Source organism: Megalopta genalis, chromosome 2, assembly GCF_051020955.1.
Source record: "Megalopta genalis isolate 19385.01 chromosome 2, iyMegGena1_principal, whole genome shotgun sequence".
NCBI lineage: Eukaryota > Metazoa > Arthropoda > Insecta > Hymenoptera > Halictidae > Megalopta > Megalopta genalis.
The window spans coordinates 39098158-39110383 of NC_135014.1; the positions used below are offsets into that span (position 1 = coordinate 39098158).

Below are 12226 nucleotides of genomic sequence, written 5' to 3' on the forward strand. Positions count from 1 at the left end.
AAGGAGTGACGAATTCTACCTAAGAATATTATTGGATACGTGTGTACAATAGGTGTCTTGCAAACAGAATCACGTCGTGATAAGTGAAAAAGAAAATTTGTTTTCTAGAAATATATGTATATCTTATTGTTTCAGAAAATTTTATTGTTTCTTCAGCGTTTCTTTAATTCAATTTAATAGAAACTAATATTTCAGTAAAAGTATGGTATTCTCAATGTGTCCTCTCGTTCCATATCTCTGTTCCAGGTTACCATTTCTGAACACATTAACTATCACATTGCAACCCCCTAGTTTAGTGGAGGAAATGAAAACTAGAATTTCGAAGTCGTTAAAGGCAACCGCTTCTACAAATTCTAGTCAAATTGAGTTTATTCGAATACGTCGCGACACTTTGTCCTTAATTGTAAGTCTGATCAAAGAGTCTTCTACCTTGCCGTACCATTACCTTAACAATTAAAATAATGAAGTTTTTTGCTTTCAATACTTTGTTACTTAAAAGATGCAGAATATTTTTATTTGTTGTGTGCCTACATTAACTTTGAATGCTTAAATATTGATGGCAACAGAACAAAATTCTATTTTTACTTAAAAAAAAAACAGAATAACATTCATACTTAACAGGTTACTACCAGAAAACTTCATCACGAGTCAGACTCATCAAAATATCACTGAGGGTTAATAAGATTTTCGATTAACAATTGTCCAAAGAGCAGTGATAATCAGCCAAATCGATGTCCATTTTGCCCAACATGCGCCAATAGAGCAACCTGTCGTCAGAATACGCCTCTGTGAATACCCATTTCGTACACATCCGTTTCTTTCATTCTTCGAGTTAGTCGTCCAAGTACGTACCCGGTACCACCGTACCCTAAACGAGCAAGCTCTACTGCTGGCAATGTTTGGCCACGAATGTTCGCGTAGGTCGGGCGAATGTCGATCGACTGACATCAGGGTCGACGGGCCGCATCCCTCAATCCGCTATCAGAAGCTATCGTCGACTCGATTTCAATCTTCGTGGCTCCTCTGGCCGAAGAAGTTAGGCAAGGTGTCGACGGTGGCCGTAGGACCGTTGGGTGACTGCCGAGGTGCAGGTGACGAGTCCGGTGGTCCTGTTGGACGCATGGTCCTGCCGGCGTATGCGTGCATACGTGTCACCACGTTCCCCAGAACAAGGACACCGAAATCCATGCACCTTGTCCCGCGACAAGGATGGAGTCGCAGTGGACAAAGTAGGGGAAAAAAGAGGCATCGGCCAGGAGAAAAGAAGAAAGGTGAGGAGAGGAGGAGAGAGGAGAATAGTAACGTCACGGAGCGAACCTGTAAAATGGTATCCGAGGGCGCGTGGCAGCGCAGCTGCAGCTGCCGTTTCTTTCCTCCCCTCTTCCTCCCTACTTTGCCACCTCTTCGTCCCTCTTGGCCTCTTTTGACGCGCGTGCGCCACCGACTGATACTCTGGCTGGCGCGCGCCAACACTCATTAATGCAAAATTCCGTCGTCGTACTTTCCCGCGTCTCGTCGCGTCTCGATGTCTCGATGTTTCGATGTCTCGACTCGTCTCGGTTCAGCTCGTCTTGCCTTGTCTCGTCTCGTCTCGTCTCGTCTCGTCTCCTGGTGCCGCGACGCAGTGGTACCACATCCTAAAAGGTCGACCAAAGGGCAATTGTCAAATGCGCATCAAACGCCGCTTGAAATTTTTAAATATCGTGCCTGGTTACTGAGATATAGATCGTTGAAATTAACGAACACTCGTGCTTCGTAATACCTTAACCCTAGGATACTAAACACAATACATTCCGGGTTGTTTGTGCGGAAGCTTTTCGCGTGTAGTTGGTATATGTATGTTAAGGTTTTCGACTCTCTTGCATCACTTTACAAAAACTGATATAACTTTTAAAATATTGAAGCTCATTTTTTGAAGGTCATTTAAAAGTCGTAGTGTCAGAGGTCGTTGCATTCAGCTTGACGTACACCACAATGCTGCGTTATAAAAAATAGAGGTTAACGTGCGAAAAATAGTGATTATCTTCAATACTTGGATAATATGACCTTGACAGAAAAAACATAAATCATGGTAGCTTTGAACTAAACAAACTTGTCCTGACGCATTTTTTTATATCAGCAAAAATAACGTAGAAGATATTACAATGTCCAGGGTAAAATAAACACCCTACATGTGTTGTAACACGTTGGTATAGGTCGCCGGCAGTCAAGGAAAAACATATTTTTATGTTTCTCCGAACAGTAATGTAAGATGTTAGCAGTTTTAAGGTTTGCTGAAGGTATATTTATTTATACCACGCTGTTAAATAATACATTTAGATATCTATTGGTGCAAGAATAAAATATAAAATTAAAAGATTATAAATTATAAAATAAATAAATTATAAAAATTTAATATATAAAATTTATATATTTTTTACTTTCCCTTAAACATACTAGGGTTAAAGATGATGACATTTATAGTTTGCCAAATTTTATTCAAGAAATCATTTGTAGAAGATTTTACAATTAAAACGTATGTACAAAGATGAATTTTGTACATAAGTGACGCAACATATATTTGAATTAAGTGTTGTCATCGTTGTCGTATTATAATATGTATGGCGGTAGAGAAAGGATTCTGATGGTCATCGAAAGACCTGCTTTCCCATTTTTATGATATTCAAGTTTAACGATGTTAATAATGTTGAAATTAAGATCGTCATATTAAATTTTAAAGCAACCGACTTTACTCTTAGGTCGCGTTCCATAAGTTCGTGTTTACTGTTCCCATATTCTTTAAATATCTGTGGACAGACGTGGACCTCTAGGAAACACCTACCTCTAAAATAACACTAAACCTACTGAGCAGAAATAACGTACTATAACCAACTTTACTTTTAAAATTAATTAATTTAATTACCATTAAAATTAGCAACTATATATGTTAACTGTCCGAAGCGACGGCGGATGCTGAGTCATTGTTGACCCACTCTGTTACTACCGAAAAACATTATGTAACACCCGCTCGGAAAATCAATCAAAGTTATGACAAATATGCTAAAAAGAGTGTCTCAACACCGATTTCACTGAATCAGAGATATGTTGTGGATATTGTTGTACATACAGAGATATACTTTATTCAAGGCTGGAGACGATCGCGGTACTAAAGTTATGTCCAGATTGCGAATTTTATACATTTATGGTAAGAATGTATAGAGCAAGTAGAAAACAATTGCAGATTATAATCCACAGACTAATTATAACAAACAGAAAATGGTCTGGGTGAGGTCGGAGTACGTCTGAGTTAGTTCTAAAACCCCTTTCTACCAATAAAACTAACTCAGACCTTTTTTTCATTTCTTATGTTTTCCAACATGCAAGAATCCCCATGACTACAAACGAAAACGAGGTTATGTTGGATATTTCACTATATCTACCGTGAACTATCAGACTTAATCCAGACAGAAACTAGACGTAACCTAAACTTAGCCTAAGCATAATCAGAATCTAACTTAAATCTAGTCGAAACCTAATCGAAACCTAACCAAAATCTAACCCAAAATTAATTGCAACTTAACTCTTATGTCAATAACCGGGCACCCTTTTGCACATTCTCTTGAAAATATTTCTTGTTCCCGGTGAAATATAATACTTCCATATCGGACGATGCTTTGATATACAGAGTATCCCAAAAATGTTTCGCAATGCGGAAATGGGGGGTAGCTGAGGTCATTTGAAGTAACTTTTTTCTTAGCGAAAATTCAATCTGCGGTTTGTTGAATAAGCCGAGTACTCGGGTACCCTTATAGGGTAAGTAAGGTAGTGTAAGAAGGAGTAAAAATTCTTCAGACAATTAATAAAAATAATAATTTATTGCAATGATAAGTAAAGAGTAAATAAAAAGGAATATTTATATAACTAGTTATAAGCAGTAACGTAAACAGTAAGTTATACAAAACAGTAACGTAATATAGGAGCCCATCATAGGGATATATAAAACAATGTCGACAATTACGGTTATTGATATAAGGGTTAAGAACGAAGCGAGAATTGTAGCAAATATCTTTGCGTGTATCTCGGAAACGAAGGCCGAGCAACGATAAGATGTATATGGAGAAGTTGTTCAAAATGACAACATATTTCAAGGTGATCGAAATTAATGAGGTGTCCTCTAATATAAATAAATACCATTTAATCTTGTCGAGCAATAATTTATATGAGTTCATCCAAAGCACGTACGAATTACACGGTAAACAGTCTCAATATGGGTATTTGTCGGCACTATTAAAGGTAATAACTCGCAATTAATCGCTTGATAGCATAATTACGGTAATATACGAGCAATATCAAGTAACGCTCGGTAAAAATCATAGTCAAATATCTTGACGCCTATATTTTCAATCCACTGAAGTCGAAATACAGTCGCAGACGGAGGGTTTCAGTGCGGCAGCTGGCCATCGTAATTGGTACCCTCGGAGGCCCGCATCTTCAAAGTGTCGACGAGTATTCTGCATCAAAAATAAGAAGCCAATCAGAAAAAGAAAGGAATACAAACATGTGTCTCATTTATCCGAGCCAATTAAACTTCCCTGAAAAATCACCGGCCAGAAAACTATTCGTAGACCTCTGTCCTTTCTTTCCATGAAATCCGCGCGAATCTGAAAAACGTATCGCAGTATTCCGTCTATGCCGCGAGTAATGAGACGTCTGATATTGCTAAAAATACCCGGCTAAGGGAATAATTGGAACGGTTGATACAGAGTTTTGCTGCTCGTGTTTGCAGGAGCTTACATTAAATTGCCAGTTACCATTGCATTTTTGATTCCCTCGAATTTTTCAGAATTCCGCAATTACGGAAACCAGCTGGTTCGAGTTACGGGTTTCAAAGAAATAAAATCACTGCCTGCGACTCGCATAACATAGACAATGCACTTTGATCTAGAATCGAAAAAGTAGTACGCTCGAAAGCGATTTCGATCTTGTGTGATATTTCGAACGCAGAACTTATTGATGTTTGGCTAACTTATCGATTATTCAAAATCCAGAAACAATTTCGAAATTGCAGATTTTACTTTTTTAATCGAGTAATCATGTGGAACCTAAGCACGACAACGGTTCAGATTAATTAGCATTTCCGTTGGTTTTTAATTAAATATTATGTCTAATCTGTGCGATTAATGTGAAGCTTTACACCACTTTTTGTTTCAAAATATTTATTACCGTTAACTGAAAAATATTCATTGTTTACTCTTCAAGTTACTTTCGACTGCGTTAGACTGTTTATAAATTAAGTAGTTGTTATGCAATAATGTAGAAATCGATTTATTTATTAAACAACGCTGACTTTATTATGCTTTCTTTTCATGATAAAGTGGTTTTATGATGGATCTATTCGAGCCTTTTAATTATGTGCAGATGCTACTTAAAAAAAATACGACAAACATTGGAGAATATTTTTTTCCACGAAGTAAGACTTATCTTCTGGAGTATTCATGTTACTTACTTTCCCCCAACCTTGAAAATCCTTTTTCTGCTTCCTGAATGAATTTCGAGCGGATCCACCTGCCGTTTTGTTTCCAACCGGGCTTCTTGCTTCTCTCAGTTTACGGCATCGTCTTCTTTTCACTTTGGTCACGAAGTATCGCCTCGTATGTAGAAAATTATACATCAAAAATGTTCGAGAAATTCACTGCTGATGGTGATGCTAAACGAATCATAGTTCGTCATTGATAGTCGTTTTCGTGGATTTGATAATTGGAGAAGGTTCTAGAAAGATGTAAAAGATACATTTAGAGCGCTCTCATGTATAAACAAATGTATAAACATAATGTAAATATAAAATAAAAGTGTAGGATGATTCTATAATTGGATTGTAAAAGTTAGATTATGAAGCAATTAATGTGTAAGAAGTGCTTTTATAATTTCACACTTCTCGAACCAGGATAACAATTTGTAATGAAAAAGTAGCTGTTGTCGTGGAATACAGTATAAGAATATATAATATTCTTATTATAAATAATAGTAGATATATATAATAGTAGAATAAATAATAGTGCAAAGGTGTTTGATATGAGACTAGGTTGCGAAAACCTTTAAAGAAATGATGCAGTGTACATTAAAGCAACTGACGATTTGGCTTTTATCTACTTTTTATATATTATTTTTATATCTCTATTTTATATTCGCATTGTACCTATATCACATATGAATGTGAATGTACATATGAATATACATGCATTATAAATTATATAAATTGATAAAAGAAGTTTTATAAATACCACAAATTGAACAATGTAGCTCAAGACTACACATTGAAGGGATTAATAAATACAAAAGACACGCGTTGGATATAAATTAAAGAAAAAACCAAAAATTCAAATACACATCGTTTATTGAATTTCAATATCAATAAGTCATTTTCTTTTATTTAAATGGAAAGGAAAGTATGAGAGCTGTGTTACAATAAAAAATATTGTGTGCAATCGAGAAACCAACAATTGTGACAACGTGAGGCAGTCATTTATGATGAAGCGTATTTTTATCGGCAAACACAGACGCCATTTTTACAACTACCACCCCAACGTCTTTGAGTTAAGCATTTCGCAGCGCAAGCTGCATGATGGGCGCCGAACCACTTCGTTGAGAAGGAGAGGACGTCGCAAGTAAATCTACGTGGCCGCATTACATCATCATAATCTTGGCCATCATTGTCGTCAGGAAGTGCAATAGGTTCAGCACTGGATAGTGCCATGGCTTTGGCAACAGCATTAGCAAAAGCATTAGCATACGCTTCAGCATAGGCTGCAGGATCAGCACCAGGATCGGCAGCACGTTCATTTAAACGCCCTGAAAACAATCGAAGTTCTCTGTTTACTTCTCCGCTAAATACTTAAAATGAGAGCAATCAGTAGACTGTGGATTTTATGCATTCATGGCAAAAAAATAATATTTATTTCAGCGATTTTTAACCTTTCTACGTCAAGCTAATAAAATGTAATTAATAATGTTTTGCTGCGTGTTACTTAACTAGAAGTGTGCATATAACATAGAATATTATATAATATCATTTCAATGTCTTCTTTTATTTAGAAATATAATTAATATATTTTGTAACTATAAAATTATCGTGCAAAATATCAATCAAACAGCAATTTTCTACATTTTAATCACTAAAAGTAACGAATTCATAGCAAACCACCATTAAATAGTTTAAAAGTTTAAATTTTCTACATCATTGTTCAACATGTTTTATTGCTTTTAAACTCTACGACATTATGAAAGAAAATTAGAATTAATAATACGATTGTTTGCAACATATCTCATTACACTTGTTCGCTGCAAAATTTTATTGTAACGACATTCATTTATCGTGTATTAATGTTTTCTCTAGTACAAAGACATTTCTACTGTTATTACAGTTTTGTAAATATAGTCATATAATGTGATTACTTACCTAATCCGTACATTGGTCTATCATCCTGTGGAATACTTGCCGCAGATGCCTGGGCAACGATAACAAAAATGCAAAGAGCACTGAGAAACTTCATATTTTGTGAAATAAAATGTCACTTGTCACTAAAAATGCTTTGAATTGTTTTGGGAGCGAATGAAGCTTGCACAATGGGAACATTTCTTTATATACGTACTTAACCACGTCGGTGAAAATGCCAGGCTTTGATTGTTCCCCACTTCCGGATCACGAAACTTCCAGGAAAAGGAAGGACTTTGGTCAGTGATACTACAGATTACAGCTTTATATTGTAATTTTAACATATTCTAAGAAGGAGATTTAAAAATCTTTTTTATCCAAACAAACCGATGTGCTATTAATCAATTAATTGTATTATTAATCGTATTTATATTAACTCTTTGCACTGTACTATCATGATGGACAGATTACGAAGATTTCGAACATAGACTATTAAATCTGCATGGTATGCACTTATTTCAAAACGAAATAAAATTCGACTATTCAATTATCAACATTTAAATGTTAAAGTAAATGTTGGCAGTCACTAAATAAAAATTTTCGTTCTTGTATAGGAATTTATTAGAATTTGCTCGAAAATATTTCTACTCGTTTACCTGAACATTCCATCAAAAATAGGATTATTAGAATCTCCAAGCATCTGGAAAAACTCAAGATCGGAGATTCGATTTCAACAGATGATTACTCCGCTAATCTGGAATCTTAATCTTAATCATCCCTTCATTTGAAACCTCTGACATCATGGCCAATGTCTCCGAATTCTCTATTGGACTACCAGAAGTTTTATGAGCACTTAAACGTCTCCATTTGTGTCGAATCTCTGCTCAACTCAACTATCACTAATATACAGTATCCAGACTTTTCTAATTTTTAGAAAGGAAATAATTAATTCTATGGATGGTGGAATACTGTTGTTAATCCACAAAGACTTTGCTTATTATGAAATTACAAATATCGTAATTTCTGATGATCCGGTTGAAATATGCGGCTTACAATTTACTAACGTTAATCCTAGTTTTAATATTATCGTATATTACCGAGCACCGGGTCATAATCTCTCTTTAGCTAAATGGGATGAAGTATTCTTTAACATCAACTCTGGGACTTCTCCTAGAATAACAGTAATAAGAGTACTGATTTTTTACTGGATTTTGTCACATATCGGCATTCTGGACATTGAAAGAATGATGTAATTGTCCAATTTGTGAGGTTGTTTTTATTGAAAAATATGTGTGAGTATGTGTGAGGTTGGCATGAACGCGCGCGCGTGCGTGTGTGTTAGATTAGAAATGAATATGTGTATAAGGGGGAGAGAGACAGACAGAAAGAGAGAGAGAGAGAGAGAGAAAGAGAGGGCTGTAATCAGTACGGTAAGAGTAGGAAGCGAGATGTAGAGGGGAGGAAGAAAAAAAGCGAAGTGTGACGACGGAGTGTGAACAGTCGGAGAGTCTGAGAGAGTGTGTACGAACAGAGAGTTTAAGGAGAGTTAATATTAAAACATCATTTATAATTTATATATATAAATTTTCTGTTTGTACACACACTCTCAGACTGAAATGCGTAGCTCAAAGACGAAGAAACAGAAATTAAGTGAGAATAAATTGTTTGCTTTATTAATTTTAAAAAGCTGAAAATAGTGTAACGATATAAATGATTCAATTCATCTTACGTCTTTATAATTTTATATTACAGCTCTTCATTTTTGCAATAAATGCATAAAATCCGCCATCTACTTATAAGCTCTTCTAATGCAAGAAAATGACTTTATGCGAACGGTTTAACGTGGTTCAAATAAAAACGATATTTAATGTAATTATTTCAAGTGTAGTAGAATATGATGAATGAAGAATGTAGTACATTGGCATTAACATCGAAAGCTGTTTAACATCAAGATTGATCAATTAGCGTTGATAATCTTTCCTGCTTTCTATACTAACAGCGAAAGGATGTAAAACACACAATACCAAATGCTCCAAGCATCACTACATTCACGTACACTCTTCGAAATTTCACACTGTTCCCAGATTATCTTTGAACGCTGAACAAAATGAGTACCGTGTGTGGAAAACGAAAAAATCTGCAGGAGAGCAATCTGAAACTAATTTTCAATATCGCGACTGGACTCACGCACCATCAGTGATTAACCGAAGCTCCCAATCATGGTCCATTCACATTTTAATAAAGCAAGATAAGAGGTCCACAGCGTTAGGTGTGAAAACGAAGGTTAAAAAACGATCGCGGTTCAAAGGTGCTAAAAACGTCGATAATCTCGGTATAGTAATAAGGAAGAACAAACCCCGGAGGGAGACCGGTGGAACGGAACAAAAAGGAGCGACGTGGGTGCGAGCGGAGAGGGAAAAATAAGTGTGAATCAAGTTAAGTGAAAGGGAGCAACGAAAGTAGGAAAAGAGAGGAGAGAAGTCCAAGGAGGAAGGGTCGGACACGAAGATTTTCAAGATAACACCGGTATAGTGCATCTCCTGAGGTTCTTAGCGCCGGTATCTTGTTAATTACACCTCGACCGATCGTAATTATCCCTTGGCAGATAATGGGTCGATTACCAAAGATGGACCGCGATGAAAAAACAAGAACATCTACGTCGCCGCTACTTCGTCATCCTTAATCAGGCCGGGGAGATCCTGCTTTTGTTTTAGAAGCTCTTTTTAATAGCAATCTATTTGCATACGAAGCTTATAAGGCAACTTCGTTTACCGACGATCACAAGCTTCCCAGAGGCCTTTCAATTTAATCATCATGTACATAAATCGCTCCGTTGTTTGTCGAAGCTACGAAATTTATAAAAGGATCGCTAAAGCGAACAGCAAGAGCAGTACCTACACGGTGCTTCACTTAACCGTAATGCCTCGAATATTTTCGTGATAAAATCTGCAATAGCATTAATTGCTCTTTGCGTAGGTTTCCTAGTAATTTAAGGACAATATGGGAGGATTAAAATACGTACGTGGTAGAATATTGGACAAACGATAATGTTTGTAGATATAATGTTTTGGAGGACGAATTTGTATAACAGGATATGTAAATAGCAGATTTTTAGCATGAAATTAATTTTAGGCGAAAGAGAGAGAGCTAATCTCCGTGCAGTGGTCTCTAAAGTTTAATGTCAGACATGATCCTCTTCAAATGACTTCAAAATAAAATTGTTAAAATGTCAGTGAAAAGATATTAATATTGTTAAAATGTCTATGAAAAAATATTAATATTGTGTAAACGTATTAATACAATTTAATATAATTTACTTATTCAGAATTTGAATACAGTCTCTTCACACCAACAACTGAGACTACAAAAGAAGTATCATCAGTAGTATCATGACTACAAAAGTAGTATCGTGAAAATAAAACGGCAGAGACCACCACAACTAAAAGTACAAATTTATTATTATCTGACACAGGTTAATATTATAATGGCCAATCGGGCGAACGCTTGTGCTCCTCGCCACGGTCTCAATCGTTTTACTTTATAGGATAATATATCGCCGTTGAAATAAGACAATACAATCAAGAAATGAATCGTACAGTTCGCTTAAAAATCAGCTTATCGAAGATATGGTAGTACAACTGAAGAAATTTAATTCTACCTTAAATTCTTCTCGATTTTTTTGCGATCTGACCAGCTGTTGGTTGCTCCGTGTCTACATGAATATTTTATTATCTCCAGCCATGCATGTTGGTCAAGTTCAGAGTTATTTAAGCGTTTTGTTTTTTGCGATAGGTGGGTCCATGGGTCGCCATGAAGGACTGCGGAGGTCGTAGGTCATCGAAGTGTTGGGCTTGTACCGAGCGTCCTTGTCCGGAAAGATCTTGATATCCGTGACCACTTAACCTCCAAGTTCAAACGTCATTCACGAAAGGGAGATCTTCTCTCGAGAAGTTCTTGGATTTGTAATGAACGCTGATGAGCCCGAATCATTTCCATTGGCTCCATTAACAATCGTAAAACCGAACGAAAAAGGTTTCCAAGGTCACGGTTAGAATGATACCCCTACGAGGACCAGAGCGGTTATACGATCATTAGACTGCGGCGAAAAAATGAAAAAGAACACGTCTATTTCGCCTATAGAGTTTCATTCTTTTTAGAGCGTCTTCGTTATCTCAACTTCTCGAGGTGCATCATGTTTAGATTTGATTAATAAGGACTGTTTTTCTTCTTTCTTAATAAAAAATAATAATCATTCTAAGAATCATCCGCAGCTTTTTATTTGGGACTGTCTTTCTTCTTATTTTAATAAAAATAATTATTATTTTGGAATTGTTCAATTCACAGTAAACAAACGATGTAATTTCTCGACTAATTCTTAACGCTTTCGTGCAAATTGCGTTTATTTGATATGGTAGATTTTTAAGATCTGTACATAATATTTACTATAATTCAAAAGGAAAACTAAAATTGAAAATGATTCTGCAATAATTAATATTTGTTGTTCCTATATGAATAAAATCACTGCTAAAATTGTTTAAATTTGTACATAATTTCTACCACAATTCAATTCTTGTGTAAATAAAATCGCCGTTCGTATTTTTAATATATGATACAAAATTACTTTCAATTTAAGCCCTTGATGTCTAATGACGTGTCAGATTGATTATGTTTTGAAGTATAACCTGTTAAGTTGGAATAAAATTCTTCTAACAAATTGGAATAAAATTCTGTTCTTAAATTAGAAATATGTGTTGTTACAATCAATACAGTTGATACAGTGAAATGCAGGTGCCAACACTTTTGCAGCTTAACTTC

The 12226-nt window shown here is 35.7% G+C and overlaps 1 protein-coding gene across 1 annotated transcript; it reads right to left on the minus strand.

Annotated features, from left to right (window-relative positions):
• Positions 1 to 6355: 6355 nt before the first annotated feature.
• LOC117219404 (uncharacterized) lies at positions 6356 to 7601 on the minus strand. The gene is made up of 2 exons (XM_033468547.2): positions 7436 to 7601; positions 6356 to 6828 (listed from the first exon to the last, which is right to left on the minus strand). Exons 1-2 carry the CDS (start codon positions 7527 to 7529, stop codon positions 6521 to 6523), a joined length of 402 nt encoding a protein of 133 aa, XP_033324438.2. The 5' UTR covers positions 7530 to 7601; the 3' UTR covers positions 6356 to 6520.
• Between the last annotated feature and the right edge of the window lie 4625 nt (positions 7602 to 12226).

Bases quoted from the DNA above. Each gene is read 5' to 3' on its own strand.
- LOC117219404 (XM_033468547.2), bottom strand. From the start codon at position 7,529: ATGAAGTTTCTCAGTGCTCTTTGCATTTTTGTTATCGTTGCCCAGGCA. The intron at 6,829-7,435 runs GTAAGTAATCAC...GATTGTTTTCAG, and splicing joins TAGACCAATGTACGGATTAG to GGCGTTTAAATGAACGTGCT.